Source organism: Hemiscyllium ocellatum, chromosome 8 (genome assembly GCF_020745735.1).
Source record: "Hemiscyllium ocellatum isolate sHemOce1 chromosome 8, sHemOce1.pat.X.cur, whole genome shotgun sequence".
NCBI classification, from domain to species: domain Eukaryota; kingdom Metazoa; phylum Chordata; class Chondrichthyes; order Orectolobiformes; family Hemiscylliidae; genus Hemiscyllium; species Hemiscyllium ocellatum.
Window position 1 is genome coordinate 73,413,257 of NC_083408.1, and position 21,266 is coordinate 73,434,522.

Consider the following 21,266-nt stretch of genomic DNA (forward strand, 5'->3'; position numbering starts at 1 on the left):
GTGTGGACTTGTTGGGCCAAATAGCCTGTTCCAACACTGTAGGGATTCTATAATGCACCATTGTTAGCTCTCAATTTCAGTGGCTTAATGTACAATTTTTATTTAACCTAAATGCACAACTTTTATCCAACAGAAACATCACAAAATGCCCTAATAAATCTGGATCAAGGTTTAGAATAGCTGGTAAAGATAAATTAGACAGAAATGAAGTAGTTAAAATAAAAAGCAGAATGGAGGCAGAAAGCAACCAGATATATGAAAACTATTGAGTTAAAGTTTGATTTATTACTATAATGGTTATTTCTTTGACATTTTCATTTTGTCACTTAGGTTAACTTCCAGTCTAGACTTTCAGAGCTGATATATACTCTGTCTACTGCCTATAAAGGTCTCAAATGACAGCTGGCTGTACATACTCAATGAAGTGCCAATAATAGTAAATTGTCTCCAATTTGACAGTGATTGGTTTTTGGTGGGCATCAGTTAGATGGTTGGCACCATGCTGAAATTGGGCAAAGTCATTTTTACAAAACTAATCTTGCATTTGGCTGGCAAGGCCAGCATTTATTTTCATCTCTCATTGCCCATAAAAAGTGATGAGCTGACTTCTTGAACTGCTGCGGTCCATGTGGTGGGGCTGTGTTTCAGGATTTTATCCCAGTGACACTGATTGGAAATACAAAGTAAATGTTCAATCTGCATCTAACTCTACTATTAGCATCTACAATTCAAAGTGGACCGTTCCTCAGTGCAGACACGAAAAGGTGTTGCTGGAAAAGCGCTGCATCCAAGGAGCAGGAGAATCGACGTTTCGGGCATGAGCCCTTCTTCAGGAATGAAGAAGGGCTCAGTACGAACATCTCAACTGAAGTTCCTCAGTACAAACATCTCAACTGCTGATAACAACATTTCACAAAACAAAAGAGAGAATTCATTTTGCTCTAGGTTGAAGCTTAAGCACTCACTTTTGTGCTATTGGGTTAGTAATGAATTAATAAAACTAAACTTGCAAGCAGTTTACTTATTGTAATAGGCATCTATTTTTGATTTGCAGTATTAAAATTAACTCTATAAACAGCTTAGGATCTTACAGTATGTATTGCATATCATAACCTCGATAATATAACATGAAGTGGCGGTACAATTAATGTTGTTGATATGGATTTTCTAAGAACAGACTGATTAACAAATTTGAAGACAAAAGCAGTAACAACATGGATACTGGATTGGCCAAGATATGAACATAGAATATTATAGTGAAAGGCTATTTTTCAGACTGGATAGTAGTAAATTGTGATTTTACCCAGGGTTCAGTATCCAGACCATAGAGTTCTTAACATACATTGGACTCTTAGCTTTCGAGTATGAAGACACTATTTTGTAACCTGCAGATACCACATAACTTCGAAGTATAATAAGCACCGATGAAGATAGAAGTCGACTTCAAATGGCTACAGGCAGGTGAAGAAATAGGAGGAGATAAGACAGATGGAAAAACAAAGCAGAAAAGTGTGAGGTGATACATTATAGCCAGAAGAATGAGGTTTGACACCTAAATTGTATCATTTGGGGGTGGGGTGGGGGGGTGGGGGGAAGAGGAGGGCAACAAGAGAGGATCTGCACAAATTGTTGTGCACAAATCTTTGCAAGTGACAGGACATATTAAAGATTTTGTTTTAAAAAAAACACAGGACGAATAGAACACTGGGTTTTATAAATTAACATTGCAATGTTATCATGAATCTACATAAACCACTAGTTCAACTAGTGAAGAGGATATCCTACTGGAGAGGATACAGAGATTAATTTAGGACTACAATGCATGGATAAAGATTACAGTTACATTGCTCAACTATAGAAACAGGAAGTGCTGGAATACTTCGCAGTTCAGGCAACATCTGTGGAGAGAGAAACATTAATTGGCAGTTCAGACAATATCTCTCCACAGATATTGCCTGACCTGCTGAGTATTTCCAGCTATTTCCTGTTTTTATTTCAGATTTCCAGCATCTGCAGTAATATACTTGTGAAGGAGGTGGGGCTGCTTTCTTTAAAGCAGACAAAATTTGATAAAGTGTTTAAAATCATGAAAGATTCAGATTAAGTAAATAATAAGACTTAAAAAAAAACACACAACTGAAAGGGCAATAACTAAACAGATTTGAAGAGATTAGTAAAAGAATCAGATTACAAGAAGAAAAAAAACAATGATGCAATGAATGGTTAAGATTTTGAACATTGGCTGACAGGATGGTGGAATGAGCTTCAATAGAAGCTTACAAAAGCAAAAAGCTGAAAGAGAAAAATGGAGAAGAGGCTAGTGAGTGGGATTAACAAGGTTAGATTAGATTAGATTAGATTACTTACAGTGTGGAAACAGGCCCTTCGGCCCAACAAGTCCACACCGACCCTCTGAAGCGCAACCCACCCAGACCCATTCCCTTACATTTACCCCTTCACATAACACTACGGGCAATTTAGCATGGCCAATTCACCTAACCTGCACATTTTTGGACTGTGGGAGGAAACCGGAGCACCCGGAGGAAACCCACACAGACACGGGGAGAATGCGCAAAGGTTGTTTTTGAAAGAACTTGTGCAAACTTGATAACTGAGTGGCCTCTTTATGTGCTGTATTATTGTATGATTTTATTTTATTTTGATTCGATGCTACAATATGCCACAAAATAAATCAGTTATTTATATACATGAATGAAACCTATACACACTTGCATTTATAAGTGTACTTCATCCCCCACTTTGCTTCAACAACTCACGATTAACATTTGTTTCAATAGATTGCGACATGGATTATATGTGCATATCATTTTTAAAACATTCAAGACTTCACATAATGTACATTTTAATATAACACATTCTCTTCTAACAAACATTATCGTTAGCTTCGCAATACCTTACAGGTTTTAGCCCACCATTATAGTCATTAATATAAAATGATGCACCCACACTTCTGAGAAACAAAGGCAACTCATGGCATTGCTCAAATATATAGAAAACAAAGATAACCTCTTCTCTGTTCCAGCTTCTTCTTTTTGAATCTGGATCTTTGCTATCATTCATATTTTGATCCAAATCTTTCTTAATTCCTGAAGATTCTGGGGGAACCTTCTGAAAGTTCAGACTTGCTTCAGGAATGTGCTGCACCAACTAAAAAAATGTGTAAACTATGTTTAAAATCTCAGTTTAACCATGTGTGTTCTAAGTGCGTAAATATATATAAAATCACATGTTCTAAAATGAAAGATGGAAACTGAATGATGCACCTGAGAGTTATGGGATGTCCGTGATGATGATTTTGGCATCTGAGTTTCAAAACAAAATTAAACAAGAGATAACAACACATTATTTAATGAGAAGTTCTATTAAAACTTAGCAATAAAAAGATTTGAATGAAATCAAATTGCCTCACAATTTGAAACATATATGCAAAACACAGACAGACTATAAAAAAAGCTTTAACTCTTCTTACAGGAAGAGGTTCAACAATAAAGCAAGACAGACAACTATCTATGAAATAAAAGTCGCCCATTTGGTTTCTCTTATTTGGGAATTATAAAAATGTACCCCCCCCCACACAAAAATGTCTGCAAGGCATTATAAAAAATCTCTCTGTAAATGAGCACTATTTATTAAACTGCTTCTGCTTCAGACTTATTTTGTGGTACCATTAAAGATGGTGGTTAAGGGGAACAGGTAGGTAGGCCACAATTTGATCAGCCATGATCTTTTTGAAATTCTTTCTCATTGGGCAAAAAAAATGTAGATTTTATTTCCAGTATCTTCAATTGTCTAATTCCTAGGGATACGATTGAGCAGCACAAAAGCCCAGTGTGTCCAGTTTCTGGATCATCAGACACTGAACATACTCCAGAAAATGCACTCCAGAGAAGTCCCGCAAAAAAAAACGCTACAGGAATTGCTCAGAAGCTTACATTTCAGACACAGTTACCATACATCTGAAATGTTCCACAAAAGGTCTCTAATTCAGACAGACAGAGACTTCAGAGGGTTCGGACTCTTTATATTTTGAGGGTGTCACTGACTAGGCTAACATCTATTGCCCATTCCTAACTTCACTGGAGAGGTGGAAATGCCTTATTGTACTGCTGCATTTCTAGGGGAAGAGTATGAGTTGATCCCATGCAACTAAAGGTATGGTGAAATATTTCCAAGTCAGCTTGGTGTACTAAATGGAAGAGAACTCGTAGCTAGTGGGTTCCCAAGAACCTGCTACCTTTGTCCTTTGACTTGATAGAATTGGTAGATTTGGAAGGTGCTGCCTGAGGAGCCTTGTAGAGTTACGGCAATGTATCTGGCAGATGATACATACTGTTGCTACTGTATGTTTTTGGTGAAGGGAGTGAATGTTGAAGGTGGTGGGGCCAATCAAGTGGGCTGCTTTGTCCTGGGATGGTGTCAAACTTTTTGAATGTTGTTGGAATTGCATTCATCCAAACAAGCAGGAAATATGGAAAGATGGTCACACCCCTGACATGTAGCTTGTAGTTGGTGGATAGGCTTTGTGGAGTCAGGTGTTATGTTACTCACTGCAAAATTCCTAGTCTCTGACCTGTTCTTTGCAGCTACAGAATTATTTGTCTGGTTCAGCTGAGTTTCTGATTACAGTAACTTCCTAAAATGTTGATAGTGGGGGGTTCTCGATTGAATGCCCAGGTTTAGGATGGTCGTATTCTCTATTGTTGGAGATGGTCATTGCCTGGCACGTGCATTGTTTACCTGGATAGTTACCCAAGAAATGTTAGATGAATTAAAAAAGTTCTAACTTCTGGGAAACTATATAATTAACTCTTCCAACAGACACTTTCTCGCCATCCTCTTAACTCTTTCATCTACCTCCGCATCTTCAACAAATTTCTCCCCCACCCCAACCCCATCCTAGCACTCTCACTCACCTTATCCTTGGATTCCTATGTGACCCCTGACCTCCTATATCCCTGGCTGGACCTAACCTGACCTGACCTGATCACCTCCCACCCTGCCGTCTTGCCCACATTCACTCACTTACACAATGGAAAGCTATTTAAATCTCTCCAAGCTTTTCAATTTAATGGATAATGAGTTTGGAGGACTTTAAAGTGATTTAAAAATAGCTGATGGCACCCAAATTCACCTCCTTTCTGAGGCTGTTGACTTTCCTGGGGGCAGGATAAGGATGCGGGTAAAAGAATCTGCACCCCTGACTTGGCTGGCTCCATCACAGGAATAGGCATCTCCTAGCTTCTTGTATATTTTGTAGAATCACATCAGCAACTTCAGGAGCTGTGAACCAGAATTTAGATTCAGGGACCTTTTGGAAAGTTAATTCTAAAAATCTTACCCCATGTCCCCTAGCTACTCCCCACATCTTCACATACTCTCCATGCTATCCACTTCCACTCTGTTATTTGCATTATCAAAAAACGTCCAACAGGTTGTCAAATATGATTCCCCTTTCATAAATCCATGTCAATTCTTCTCAATCCTACAAGTGTTCTTTTATCATGTTCGTTTTTATAGATTCCAGCATTTTCCCTATGGCTGCCTACTTCCATGCTCAATCACTCAATGTACATACCCAAAAAGCATTAATGTTTGGCTACAGGCCAGACCAATAAATCCCAGCTCAGCAGGTATTCTGTTTCAACAAGTGAAACAAATTATCAACTTTGCTCAATTGTCATGCTTAAGTGGTTATAACAAGCTTGTTTTAATATGTGCATCCATAAATTTCATGTTGTGAAGTGTTTCAAGCTTCTATTATTGATACTTCAATAATAAACTTTGATTGACCTTTTTATAGGGTTGTAAGAGCAACAATTTTTTTTGCAAAGAACATTTCTGAATGGGTGAGTTTTTCTCAGCAAGTCCCATGTGTCACTGACATCATTTGGTTACATACACAGTGCACGCGAGGTGAATGCCTTTGGAAAGGATATGAGTTTGCATGGACAGTCAGGCACCACAGAGGGACTTAATTTGGCATGGACAATGAGGGGCCAGAGAGTGTGGCTGGGGACTTGTGTTGGCACAGAAGTCATGATTGGGAGGGGCAGGAGTGTTGAGGATTAGAGAACCTAAAAGCTTTAATCACAACTGGGATGTAGTCTTAAAGATGTAAGATGGGCCTTCTATCCTGCACCTACCTCTCCAGAGAGAATGCCAGAGCTTTTAGGGCCCTTTAAACAGAGTCAGGTTTGCCAAATTGATAAATTGCCTGACTGTCTCTGCAGCGATAATCTGGCCCTTTGCATCATGTTTCTGAAGCCTTTTCAAAGTACCCTTGCATTCATGCTTTCCAATTTTTTGTCCCAGTTCCAAATCTAGTAACACTCAATATTAATTATTCTTTAATTATAGAATGTGGGCATCTTAATATATTCAATGGCTTTTATTACAGTTTAATTTTTTTGACATACTTATCTGTACTTCTGTCAGAGGGCATTGGAAGAAATGTACAACTGATCTTACCTCTTCCCTGGCTGAAATTGTGGAGCCAAGAGTAGATGGCGGTAATGAACCGAAAGAGTCCCCATCTCCTGCTACATCATGAATCTCCCTCGCGAGGATTGCCAAATCTTTGGCTAAATCTTGGCTGAGTCTAAAATGCAGAATAATGATGTTTAATATTAACAAAAGATATGTTTAATAAATTCATTATCAGATAGGTATAATCTAGTAATGAAAGCCACTAACTTGTAATGCAGCTTTAACAAAGTAAAGTATCCTGAAGTACTTCACAGCAGTATTATAAAACCACACAAGATATCAGGTGAGACAGCCAAAAGCCTTGTTAAAGAAGCAGGCTGTAAGAAGTGTCTTAAAGAAGGAAATATCAGTGTAAGAAGGGAGTTCAACAGTTTTGGTAGCACCAATACTGGAGTGATTAAAATTTGGAATGCTCGAGAGACCATAAGTATATGAAACCAAATATCTCAAAGAATTATGGGGCTTGAAGACATTACTGAGACAGAGGAATGGGTAGGGCCAGAGGAACTTGGAAACAAGGATGAAAATTTTAAGATAATGTAGGCAACATTGGTCAGGAAGCATGGGGCTGATTGTCCAAGGTGATTTGGTGAGAGTGAAGATACAGCAGCAGATCTATAGAGGACGGAAAGCGGGAGACCAGCAGAATGCATTTGAATGGTCAAGGCTAAAGGTAACAGAGGCTATGAATGAGACGGGGGAAGTTGGACAATGTTACAGAGGATGGAAATAGCCTATTTTTGTAATGGCATGAATGCGTGATTAACAGCTTATCTCCATGTCAAAGGTCATACAATGGTTGCGGACAATCTAAATTAGTTTCAGACCGTTGTCAGGTATTAGGATAGAGTTGGCAACTAGAAGATGACCTTGAAGCAGGGATTTGAAACAACAAAAGAAAAAATGAAATACTTGAAATTTTTACAATGCTTTCACAGGCTATCTTAAAATGCTTCTTGGGAATTAAGCATTTCAGAAATGCAGTCACTCATCTAACATGGATAACAGCTTTTAACATGCACACTGCTTCAGATTTCTCAATATTTAATTGGAGGATATTTCTCCTTATTCAGTACAGCATCTCATATAAGCAATCAGATAATTTAAAAACCACTGCAGGAGTGCACAAAGGTGGTGGTAAGGTGGAAGTGGATGTCATTGTGAAAATTATTGCCTACTTGATCTTAAAATTCTCATCCTATTTCCAAGATTCTCCGGCCCTACCCATTCCTGTCACAGTAATCTCCTCAAGCCCCACAATTCTTTGCCCACAGCAAGCAGCAGAAAGACAAGAGATAGTAAAAGGGCCAAAGAAACATCCTTGGGGGATGCCAGAAATATTACTGTGGGATTGGAAAAAGAAGCTACTGGAAGTAATAATCTGGCTTTGATCAGATAAATAAGGACAGAACCAAATGAGGGCAACTCCCATTGCAGAGGTATGGGAAGATGGCAGTTGGTTAATTAGATTAATTACCTGTCAATGATTGCAGACAGGTAAAGTTGATGAGAAGGGCAGTTTTACTTTTATTATAAGCACACAAGATGCCATTTGAGATTTAAGAGTTCATTTGATCCGGGAGTGGAAACCTGATTTGATAGATACAAACATGAAAATCCATGAATTATGGGCATGGATTTTGAAAGTGACAATGTTTTCAAGGGCTTAAAAGATGAAAGAGAGATTGGAAATGGGGCAGTAATTTTCAAGGAAACTGGGCCAAAGATTGATTTTTTGAGGGAAGGGGGGAATAACTGCAAATTTATAGGATAGGAACAAAGACCTGAAGAAAGTGACACATCAAGATTATTGGCTAGCATGAGTACCAGAAAAGAAATTTGAATAGTCTGCAATTTAGATTAGATTACTTACAGTGTGGAAACAGGCCCTTCAGCCCAACAAGTCCACACCAACCCGCCGAAGCGCAACCCACCCATACCCCTAACCTAACACTACGGGCAATTTAGCATGGCCAATTCACCTGCCCACACATCTTTGTGACTGTGGGAGGAAACCGGAGCACCCGGAGGAAACCCACGCAGACACGGGGAGAACGTGCAAACTCCACACAGTCAGTCGCCTGAGGCGGGAATTGAACCCAGGTCCCTGGCGCTGTGAGGCAGCAGTGCTAACCACTGTGCCACCGTGCCGCCCTAATTTAGGGGAAATTGGGTTGCATGAGCAAAATGTATATTGCATAGACAAGATGAGTTCAGACAGGGCATGTCAGAAACTCGACAAAGGTGCGAGTGTAGAGCAGGCTAATGGATATTCCAATGGTGGGCCATTGGAATGGAGGGATGCTCAAATAGGATTACAATCTTATTCACAAGAACATTCATGAAGCTCTCATGTTTATTAGAGATGAGGAAGAACATTGGAAAGGAGTTTAAAAAGATGGTTTGCAGTACAGATAAGAAACCATTGGCTATTTGCTACATTCCAGAATGACCCTAGAATAGGGAGCAGCTTAAAACAAGGACCAACTTGCTATGTGTGACCCAGCTAAATCTGGCAAAAAATGGCTACACTAGTTGCTCATGGAGTGGAGATGTGATCTATAGCAGGGGTAATGTCCAGAGTGAAAAAAAGCAATGGTTTTATTGGGAACTGTGGGATCAAATGTGGAGGTGAGGGTGCAGTTGAACAATCATTAGCTGCAGAAATGTTGTGCTGAACAGAAGATTAAAAACTTGACAGCTGAGGTTTTGACACTGGAGTTGTAAGCAAAATGAAGAGGAGCTTTTTAGGCAAAGTAGAAAAAGATGCAGAGGCATGTGAGGGGAATATACATGATAAAACTAAGCGATCAGAAATGGCCTTATCTATCTGATAATATGATAGAACCAGCAAAACCATGGGATGGGAAGGTCAAGAGGTTGGCTCTGAGTTGTGCAGTTTAAATGGAGGTAGAGATTGAGCAAGGATAAGAGGACAGTGAACTCAGTGGAGAGAGAGCATGAGTTGAGATTGTGGTTGAAATCACAGAAAATAAGAAGCTATTGTATGCAGAGACTGAGGGAGTAAAGCAGTAAAGATCCTCTTGGTGAAATATCAGTGAGTGAAACAGATGAGTTGCTTACAGGAGGAGACGAAGACAGACTTAGGTCACTGTCATCTATCTGATAGACTTGATGGGGCAATGGATGGAAAACAGGGCAACTGAGGAGATTTCATGAAGGGGAAGGGTGTCATCACCATGAAGTCACGTTTACATTAAGGCTGTGATGTCAATGCAATCATCCACTATTGGTTCACAGATGACAAGGGCACAAATGAATGTGTACTTTGAAGAGAGACATGCAATTAGTTGGAGTGAATTGACTCTCAGGGTTAGCTTAGAGAGGGTTGACTTAGACAGGAATGAAATTGTGTGTTGATGAGAGGTCAGATGAAAAAATTAAAGTTGCTGATCAAAAGGAGACAATGCCTCGATGAAGACTTTGGTGGAAGCTGAGAGAGGCATAGCTGGAAGATCGAAGGTTACTGGACATTTGTGATGGGAAATGGGGGCACGCATCAGCAGACAGTGATGAAGTAAAATAATGTGCGGTGAGGTGTCTCAGTGAGGCAAAAAGGAAAAGAAGACATAAAGTGACAGACCCAGGTTATAAAGTCCATACAGTATGAAAATAGACCCTTTGGTCCAACTTATCCATACTGACCAAATTTCACAAACTAAACTAGTCCCACTTGTGGGCATTTTGACCCGTATCCCCCTAAACCTTTCCTATTCATGTACTTATCTAAATGTCTTTTAAATGCTGTAACTGTACCTGCATCTACCACTTCCTCTGACAGTTCATTTCACATTTAAACCTCCCTCTTGTGTGGAAAAGGTTGCCCCTCAGGCCCCTTTTAAATCTTTCTCCTCTCACCTTAAAAATACTCCCAACATCTTGAACTCCCCCACCCTAGATAAAAGACCTTTGCTATTCACGTAATTATACCCCTCATGATTTTAAAAACCTCTTCAGGTCACCCCTTAACCTCCTAAACTCCAGGGAAAGAAATTCCAGCCTATCCTCATAACTCAACCTCCCTCTGCCCCCTCACTCCCAATCCCGACAACATCCTGGTAAATCTTTTCTGAACCCTGTCCAACTTAATAATATCCTTCCTCTAGTAGGGCAATCATAACTGAACACAATATTTCAAAAGTGGCCTCACCAATATCCTGTACAATTCAACATGATCTCCCAACTCTTTGACTCAAAGATCTGATGCTTTAACATCTACTGCTTTGCCCTCATCAATCTGTTTGGTTATGTCCTCAAAAAATTCAGTCAAGTTTGAAAGACATGATTTCCCACTCACAAAGCCATGCTTATTATCCCTAATCAGTCCTAACCTCTCTAAATACATGTAATTCAAGGGGAAGCAATGGCCGAGAGGTATTATCACTAAACTGTTAATCCAGAGACCCAGGTAATGTTCTGGGGTCCTGGGTTTGAATTCTGCCGTGGCAGACGGTGTAGTTTTAATTTAATAAAGTCTGGAATTAAGAGTCTAACGATGACAATGAGTCCATTGTCGATTGTTGTAAAAAACCCACCTCGTTCACTAATGCCTTTAGGGAAGAAAACTGCTATCCTTACCCCGTCTGGCCTACATGTGACTCCAGACCCACAATGTGGTTGACTTCTAAGTGCCCTCTGGGTAATCAGGAATGGGCAATAAATGCTGGCCTGGCCAGTGACTACCTCATCCTGTGAATGAATAATAAAAAACACCTCTGTCTCAAAGACCCCTCCACTAATGTATCCACTACTGATGTCAAACTCACAGGTCTATAGTTCTCAGGCATCTCCTTACAGACTGACTTAAACAAAGGCACAACATTAGCCACCTTCTAGTCCTCCGGCACATCACCCATGGCTATACATGATACATATTTCTCCACTAGTGGCTCCACAATTTCTTCCTAACTTCCCACACAACGTCCTGGGAAACACTTGATCAAAGAGTTACCAAAAACAAACACGTAAACAGACTCTCAAGATTTCACAAGTTACAATAAAACTTAAATTATAAGTATTATTTTGACACGGTATTCATTAGCTCCAAGGTAAATTATTACAATCAAATTACAATTAGCATTTGTTTAAATCAGGTTTTGACCATTCACTTTCCGTGAGCTGTTTCCTGGTGTTTATTCTTAAGCCCAAATTAATTTTTCCAGCAGTAAAATCAGTTTAGTGTTGTCTTACTACTCTGACACTGGTGTAAGCGAGTTGGATGGATTGTTATAAACGGTGGAACTGTCTGACAATATAAACCTGCTGGAATCCAAATGAAGATAGCCCTAGCTTGAAAACATCAGCAACCTACAGCCAGGACTTTTCCAAAATACAGTCATAAAGATGTACAGCATGGAATCAGACCCTTTGGTCCAACTCGACCATGCCGACCAGATATCCCAACCCAAATATAGTCCCACCTTCCAGCACCCGGCCCATACCCCTCCAAACCCTTCCTATTCATATACCCATCCAAATATTCAAATGCTCGCATATTATTAACCAGCCCAAGCTCAGAAGTCTAAAACCAGATTTCATTTGGCTGTTATTTCCAACTGGTCAGAATAAGCCAACAACTGCGTGTAGTGGCACAAAGGTAGAAAATGCTTCAATGCACAGAAAAACAGATACTAGCCAGGTATGGAATATGAGGAGAGGCAACCCTATCTTTGATCAAAAAAGACTTTTAAAGGAATGATATTGCACAAGAAACCATAATTGTCCATATTCACACAATATGGACGAGTCTGACAGAGATAAGGTGGCTTAAAGCCTTTTCCATTTTGACATCATGCAACCAAGCATGGAGCCAGTCTTAAGTCTGATGCAACACGTAACTGTTTAGACTTTTGGATCAATGTCAAGACTATAATACTTTGAAATTTAATTGTTCTTGTACTAGAACCTCTGGTTTCTCCTATTTCATAAAATGGTCACTAATACTGATTGGGTGGAGTCATATTGTAACAAATTAAGGTTTGTCATGGTTTGCTACAATATTGATAAACGTTCAGTCATTTGTCAATGTTGCACTATTTTAACTTCAGCAGGCCAATTATAATTGTTGTCTGAAACCAGAAATTAGATTACAAGGTCATTACAAGAAAAAGAAAATACTCCAAACACAGAATTTATGCCAACATGATCAATATTATTTTTAATTTCTTACAAAAGGCCATCTTATTAATGCAACAATTTATGTGTTTAATTTTAAGAATGCATGCATGTATAGCATACTAAAAATATATCAGACAATAGATTATTTAGTAACAATTAAACTTTAATTAAATTTAAATTCACCAGAAAAGGATGACAGAAAAAAATATATTGTTTGAAGTTCTGACCTTAACCTGCAATATTGGTGCTTGCAGGTTTCTGAAATGAGTAATTAGGGGTCTTTTTAGTGCAATCTCTACATAGAAACATAATGTTAATAGGGTGAGTTTATTCCATTCCGATATACATGGTGTCTCTTTGAATGCCATGAGAGATTCCAAAATATTTGAAAACCCAAACTGTTGAGGTTAAAACCTAATGACAATCATCCGTGAAACAGATGATGTCAACTGCAATGGTTGGATGTCTGGTGACTTTTATCAAGATGATAGTTGAATGCATGGAATTCTTTCTGAAAGAATGAATAATGTCAAAATATAACCATGATGTATTTATCACTTTTGATCTATGATGATTGAAATCACTAAAAAGTATTGTGTAAATAGACAAATCTCCAGTGGCCAAAGACCTTTAGAACAAAGCTTAATCACCAGTGATGTAACAAGCCAATGATGATTTTCTTTTGTTCCTATTACTATAAAAATGTTTTTAACTGCAGTGAAATAATAAACTTCTTCACCCCCTAGAAAAAGTCAGTATCAATTTCAAAGCAACTATAATTACGAAAAGAATCTGAACTAGAATCATAGAGATGCACAGTATGGAAACAGACCCTTCGGTCCAACTCGTCCATGCCGACCAGATATCCCAACCCAATCTAGTTCCACCTGCCAGCACCTGGCGCATATCCCTCCAAACCCTTCCTATTCATATACCCATCCAAATGCCTTTTCAATGTTGCAATTGTACCAGCCTCCACCACTTCCTCCGGCAGCTCATTACATACATGCACAACCCTCTGCTTGAGAGAGGTACCCCGAGGTCTCTTTTATATCTTTCTCCTCTCACCCTAAACCCATGCCCTCTAGTTCTGAGCTCCCCCACCCCAAGGAAAAGACTTTATCTATTTATCCTATCCATGCCCCTCATGATTTCATAAAGCTCTATAAAGTCACTCCTCAGCCTCCGACGCTCCAGGGAAAACAGCCCCAGCCTATTCAACCTCTCCCTATAGCTCAAATCCTCCAATCCTGGCAACATCCTTGTAAATCTTTTCTGAACCCTTTCAAGTTTCACAACATCTTTCCAATAGCAAGGAGACCAGAATTGCATGCAATATTCCAACAGTGGCCTAACCAATGATCTGTATCGCTGCAACATTGTGTTTCAAGACATCCAGTACTTCCTCCTCTATAATACGGACATTTTTCAAGATGTCACCATCTATTTCCCGACATTCTATGTCTTCCATGTCCTTTTCCACAGTAAATACTGATGCAAAATACTCATTTATTATCTGCCCCATCTCCTGCAGCTCCACACAAAGGCCGCCTTGCAAATTTTTGAGGGGCCTTATTCTCTCCCTAGTTACCCTTTTGTACTTAATGTATTTGTAAAAACCCTTTGGATTCTCCTTAAATCTATTTGTTAAAGCTACCTCATGTCCCCTTTTTGCCCTCCTGATTTCCCTCTTAAAGTATACTCCTACTGCCTTTATACTCTTTTATGGATTCACTCAATCTCTCCTGTCTATACCTTACATATGCTTGCTTCTTTTCCTTAACCAAACCCTCAATTTCTTCAGTCATCCAGCATTCCCTATACCTACCAGCCTTTCCTTTCACCCTAACAGGAAAATACTTTCTCTGGACTCTCGTTATCTCATTTCTGAAGGCTTCCCATTTTCCAGCCGTCTCTTTACCTGCGAACATCTGCGCCCAATCAGCTTTTGAAAGTTCTCGCCTAATACCGTCAAAATTGGCCTTTCTCCAATTTAGAACTTCAACTTTTAGATCTGGTCTATCCTTTGCCATCACTATTTTAAATCTAATAGAGTTATGGTTGCTGGCCCCAAAGCGCTCCCCCACTAACAGCTCAGTCACCTGTCCTGCCTTATTTCCCAAGAGTAGGTCATGTTTTGCACCTTCTTTAGTAGGTACATCCACATACAGAATCAGAAAATTTTCTTGTACACACTTAACAAATTCTTCTCTATCTAAACCCTTAACACTATGGCAGTCCCAGCGTATGTTTGGAAAGTTAAAATCCCCTACCATAACCACCCTATTACTCTTACAAATAACAGGTCTCCTTACAAATTTGTTTCTCAATTTCCCTCCGATTATTAGGGGTTCTATAATACAATCCCAATAAGGTGATCATCCCTTTTTTATTTCTCATTTCCACACAAATGACTTCCTTGGATATATTTCTGTGAATATCCTCCCTCAGTCCAGCTGTAATTCTATCCCTTATCAAAAACGTCACTCCTCCTCCTCTCTTGCCTCCCTTTCTATCCTTCCTGTAGCATTTGTATCCTGGAACATTAAGCTGCCAGTCCTGCCCATCCCTGAGCCATGTATCTGTAATTGCTATGATATCCCAGTCCCATGTTCCTAACCATGCCCTGAGTTCATCTGCCTTTCCTGTTAGGCCCCTTGCATTGAAATAAATGCAGTTTAATTTATTAGTCGTACCTTGCTTTCTGCTTTGCTTCTGCCCACCCTGACTGTTTGACTTTGTTCTTAACTGTGTCAGTCTCAGATTGAAATCTTTCCTCACTATCACTCTACTAAGGGCCATTTTTGCTTCTTTCAATCTACAGGCCCATAAAATAGCATTGGCTTATTCCTCTACTATTGGTTGAATTGTGTTCAAGTGTTCTGCAGCTATTTATATGGCAAGTTTCATCTGTGGGAGAACACATCATTAGAGAGAAACCAGCAGTGATTTATTCCGTAGTTAAAGTAGTAGTGACAAAACTAGAGATGGTATGTGTGGACTGCTTTCCTCATCTATCCTGAACTCTGTGGATTAATGACAATCATAACAAAACTAAAATTATTTTTGTTCCTGAACTCCCTTTACATAAAATAAGAACCTTAATTCACTGAGTTTAAGAACTTCTTGTTTTGAGTGTAAGCAATGAAACAGCAGGGGTCATACCTCCAAATAAGCATGATTATCCCAAACTATGAGATCCCTAAGAACTATTCTCAGAATCAAAGAATCCCTACAATCCAGAAAGAGGTCATGTAGCCCATCAAGTCTGGTCTGACCCTCTGAAGGGGGTTCCACCCAGACCTAGCTCCCACACTATTCACATAGGATACCATGGCTAATCCATCTAACTGACACATCCCTGGACACCATGGGCAATCTAGCACAGCCAATCCATCTAGCATGCACATGTTTGACTGTGGAAGGAAATCAGAGCACCAGGTAGAAACCCATGCAGATATGGGGAGAACATAAACTCCAGACTGAGGGTGGAATTGAACCCCAGTCCCGGGCGCTGTGAGGCACTGTTGAGCCACCATGCCACCCTGTTGAGTAGTACAGACAAAGTGATATTCAGCCACATTCAAACTCACAAACATTACAAGCACTTATAACAAGCCAGTTCCAGGTGTTCTTCCGTAACTGAAACCAGCCTAGAGGTCTTGCACTGAAAGGTCTCTATACTAGCTATAAAACTGTTGTTTGAAAAATTATATTGAGTATATTTATTTAAATAGAAGTTCTCTAACTTAATTAATTCACAGGGAAGAAAAAGCTAAGAGCTATTTGAACATATAGCAGTCAGCATAGTACACTTGTATCCTATGTGTGCTCCTATTTTTATTGAAAATTACAAGGTCAGGCTTTTGATGTCTGCCTTGCTGCTGTGGCATTCTCCAGCAGAGGTCAGTGTAATAGATCATGAGCTTGGCATTTCCTCAAAAAAATCATTTCAGCGAGTCACGTTACAACATCATACAGCATCGAAACAGACTCTTCAGTCCAACTCACCCATGCCAGATATTCTAACCTAATCTAGCTCCATTTGCCAGCACTTGGCCCATATCCCTCTAAACCCTTCCCATTCATGTACCTACCCAGATGCCTTTTAAGTGCTGTAATTATACCAGCCTCCACCACTTCCTCTGGCAGCTCATTTCATACATGCACCACTCTCTGCATGAAAAAGTTCCCTTATTCTTAAACTATCAAAATGGTGCCAGATTATGATGACAAATTAAAGCTTTTCATTGTATTTTGTTGCATTTCACAGTAAAATACACATGACAATAATTCATTCAATCATTTGTTCTGCATTCACATGCTCTGCAGTACCAGTACAGTTCTACAATACCTTGCAATTTCGGCACTATGTGTAGTCCAGTTTTCATACGGATCTTCTTCATCATCCAGGTTTTGTCTTGTTCTTCCTGAACTGGAAGACTGGCCTCTACTGCTGTGTGTGGCTGTTGAAGCATGTAAGCGGTTGTGTTTAGGAGAGGTGTGATTTGAATTATACTCCTCCTCTGAAGTAGAAGTGTAATCTGAAGTTTGTTGTCTCCATCTTGAGTCTTGTAAAAGAATTAGTTTCAAATAAAGGGAAAGATAATACTAGAACAGTAATAGGCAGAACAACCCAAGGTTTAAGACAAAGCACATGATTCCTACAAAGGGAGACTGTTCAAAATCCTGGAGCAGAGGTCAGTGCATACATAACAGAGGTGAGCTCTGAATTTAAATAAAATAATAATTTTTTTTCTGAATATTTTACAAATTAATTTCCTAATTGAAAACATGTGATAGGACTTAACCTGTGCAATAAGCCCAAGTTCCTGGGCTGAGAAACAACACTTTGCTAGATCTGATAAAGATTGGTCCAACTATTTTCTCCTACATGCTTGAAGGTTAGGAACAACTTTGGTCCAAAGAATAGGAGCGGGCGTAAGTAATAAAATGTCTCTTGACTGCTTCACTACAAAGATAGATCATGGATGATTTGATTGAGAGCTTAACTGCACTTTCTTATCTGCTCCCGATAAGCCAAGACTCCCTTATAGCTTAAGACGGCATGGTGGCTCAGTGGCTGCACTGCTGCCTCAGCGCCTGGGACCCAGGTTCGATTCCATTAGATTATACAGCAGCCCTGGCTACACCACAACTAAGTTGCACATACAGTTCTGGGAAGGACACCTTAGAAAGGATGTACCTATGTTGATTTGGAAAGTGTACAGCACAGCTTCACCAGTACATTACCAAGGTTCCAAAGGTGGGATAATGAGCATATTAGGTCAGCTAGGCTTATACTTTGTAGCCAAGAATTATTTGATTAAAGTTTTATTTTTCTGAATCTGAAATTAATGGATGGCAGTTTCTGCTGAGATGGGTAGGAGTGATGGTAGTGGTGGTGGGGGATGGTGGGGGGAAAAGGGGGGAGGAGCTCTATAATAAAGACCAAAGCCTTAAAGTTAGATCAATGCCATTCTGGACAGGAATTATGAAACACTTCTTCATACAAAGTAACACCACACTGTAGAACTTTCTCTCTCAGGATGCGATAGATGCTAGCTCAATTAATAATTTTAAATCTTAGTTAAGTTTTTGTTTGCAATGGATATTAATTCTCACAAAGCTAAGGAAGTGGCTGGAGCTAGGATTACCAACCATGATCAAATTGATTGGCAAAGCAGGTTCGAAGGATTGGATGCCCTAGTTCATTTGCTATGTTCTGACAATAACTCAGCATTTCATTGCTCTGAGCCAGATGCCATGCAAGTCACAGAACACAATGTCATTCACAGCATCATGAAGTAGCACAACATAAGTGGTCATTTAATCCATCAACTCTGTGTTTTCTCTAAAATTGAGAAGGTTAAGGGTGATCTGATTGAAGTCCTGAAGATATTAACAGGAAAAAACAGGCTAGATAAAGTTAAACTATTTCCATTGGTTAGGGATTCTAGAACTGCTGGCATAGCCTGAGAATTGGAGCCAGACTGTTCAGGAGAGATGTTAGGAAGCACTTCCACACAAGAAGTGTGGTAAATGTTTTAACTCTTCCACAAAATGGCAATCGATACAAAATCAGATGTTAATGTTAAATCTGAGATTGTTTAACAAAAACATATCTGGAGATATCAAGAGGTATGAGCCAAAGGCAGGTATGTGGAATTAGGCCACAGATCAGCCATGGTCTCACTGAATGGTGGAACAGCCTTGAGTGATTTGTTCCTTTCTTCCTGCACTAGCTCTTTCAAACAGCAATTTCAGTTTTGCCTCAATTGTCTATTCTTCCCTGATATCCCTGTAATGTTTCACTTAAGTATTTTTCCCAATTCCCTTTGAAAGTTAAGACTGAATTTGCATTCAGCAACCTATCCAGCAGTGCATTTCAAACCCAAACCATTTGTTGACGAAAGCATAACATGACGTTTTATTACGTCTGGCTCTTTTGACCAATCACCTGAAATGTGTGTTCTTTAGCCTTCATCAACTTTAAGGAAAATAAAACAGCTTCTCTAATAAAGCTATTGAACTGTAATCCTCTTTCCGTCAGATTTTCTCTGTACCCTCTGTAAAACTTTCATATCGTTCCTAAAATGTCATATCTAGTTGAGTACAATAATCCAGCTGGCACTGATCTTCTGTTTCATACAGGTTCAGCATCAGTTCCTGTCTTTCATACATTTCACCTCTGTCTAGAGAGACCAGATTCCTACCTGATTTTTTACTGTTTCATTAGCTTTTCAAAGCTACGTACACAAATATTTGTAATTATCTCTCTCGTCTTCCAGCCCCTTTAAAACTGATGAGGAAGAAATAAATTGCATTTGCATGAAACTTGACTTCTATTATTTTTTAAAAAATGCTTTGAAACAATTGTGAATCTCATAGCCATGGAGTTAGTTAGTAACAGTGCTTTGTAAAGTTACTCATAGGGACACAACGTCTTTCACCCTCCCACTTCTCTGCAGACAAATGAGACATTTGACCAACATTTTAAACCTGTGAAGAAGTAAAGCTGCATTTAATCCCAGATAACAAGAGGGCATTGTTTTTGAAGCACAAGACCAATCTCCACTTAATCTCCAGTTTGTAGTAACCTGATTATAAAATAGCCAGAGGAGTTAACATATGTCAGTATCAGAGAAAGCAAAACATAACATTTCAATCAAGCTCATTAAACACCCCACAGTTTCCTTAGTAAGAGAATTCCAGGAACTCCCCACCAAAATAAAAGTTAATAGTAAACATACTTGGTCACACCCAAATTTGATTTTGTTAGTGCACCAGACATCACAAGTTTGATTAAATCTCAATAAGATTAGAAGGGAGTGAAATAAGATCTAAGTCTTTAACAAGACAACTGCTAACATTCATCTTTTTGGTTTGCAACAACTTTCTTTTACAGATGCTGAAAAGATGGAGTCAATTACTGTGCCTATTTATAAAGTTTTATGGCATTGATTACAAGATAAGACAAGAATATCTAATGACTACTGAATTCAACATATATTTGTTACTTAATTCTTCACAATCATCTACTCCACGCACCATTCTACATATTAAAACAACCTTTCCAAAAGTTTGTTCCAATGGTATTCTGGAATTGACAATACTCATTCATCTCCCTCCCTGTGAAGAGATGGTTATGATATATGATAACATTCCCAACAGTACCTTGGTAGGCGAACCACTATATAAATGCATTCTACCAGTTCAGTGTACTGAGGCACTGGCTAGAGCCTCTTAGAAGTGCATTGTTAAGATTTAGTGTAGCATTCATAAAAGTAGAATAAATAATACGCTCTTAAAAGCAAAATATCACGGATGCTGGAAATCTAAAACAAAAAAAAGTGTTGTTAAACTGAAAACATTAACTATTTTTCTCTCTTCAACAAATACCAGCAGTACCTACAGAATTTCTCACACACTTTGGTTTTATCTATCTAATACTTTTGGCCTTTTGCCTAATTTTCCTGCAATTGATAAGAAACCAGGAATGATGGCAACGGGAGCAATGTGAAGACATTGCGGGTAACATTTTCTTCCTTATGGGCACTAAAAACAGGGAACTCTACAGGATGGTCACTCAGGGATCTGAAAGTTAAATGACAGTTGCTGTCATCTCTATCAGCCCATGAACATCCAAACAATATATGAAAAGGTATATCTCAAAGAGAGTCAGTGTAAATAGAGATGCCAAATTACAATTTCAACTGCCCTCAAGAATTCCCCTGAATACTAGACTTCCTCATAACTTCTAAACTGAGTGAGAACATAATTTGTTTGTAATGATATCATCAGCATCAGCATATTCTAAAGAATGGTCAGTCATTCCAGAGAAAGCATTCAGCCTATTTTTCAAAGGCACCATCTGACACAGGCATCAGAAAATTTCAGATATTGATAGAGGACCTTGCACCACTTCAGGAGAATGGCTACTGAAAGCAAGTCTCAAATGAGAATCCCCTCAGAGCTCTAAGGTTCAGCGAAACTGACATACCTATCTATTACTAAACCTCATATGAGCATGAATCATTGGAAGTACCGAATTAGGAGTTCAGCAAGCAAGTTAACTGACAAAGGGTCGATATAACAACAAAAAGTGATGGTGGTAGTAG

General features: G+C 39.1%; 1 protein-coding gene across 7 annotated transcripts in view; it reads right to left on the minus strand.

Moving 5' to 3' along the window:
* The window catches only part of LOC132818313 (centrosomal protein of 170 kDa protein B-like), a 95,342-nt gene that overhangs the window by 12,072 nt on the left and 62,004 nt on the right, over positions 1-21,266 (minus strand). For 4 of the 7 annotated variants that reach the window (XM_060829196.1, XM_060829195.1, XM_060829201.1 and 1 more), the window contains 4 exons: positions 17,000-17,216; positions 6,490-6,619; positions 3,285-3,323; positions 3,028-3,168 (listed from right to left, as the gene is read on the minus strand). In XM_060829196.1, the coding sequence (XP_060685179.1) occupies positions 3,028-3,168; positions 3,285-3,323; positions 6,490-6,619; positions 17,000-17,216 (527 nt within the window). The remainder of the gene's footprint in view (positions 1-3,027; positions 3,169-3,284; positions 3,324-6,489; positions 6,620-16,999; positions 17,217-21,266) is intronic. The other 3 variants (XM_060829197.1, XM_060829198.1, XM_060829200.1) reach the window with 3 other exon arrangements.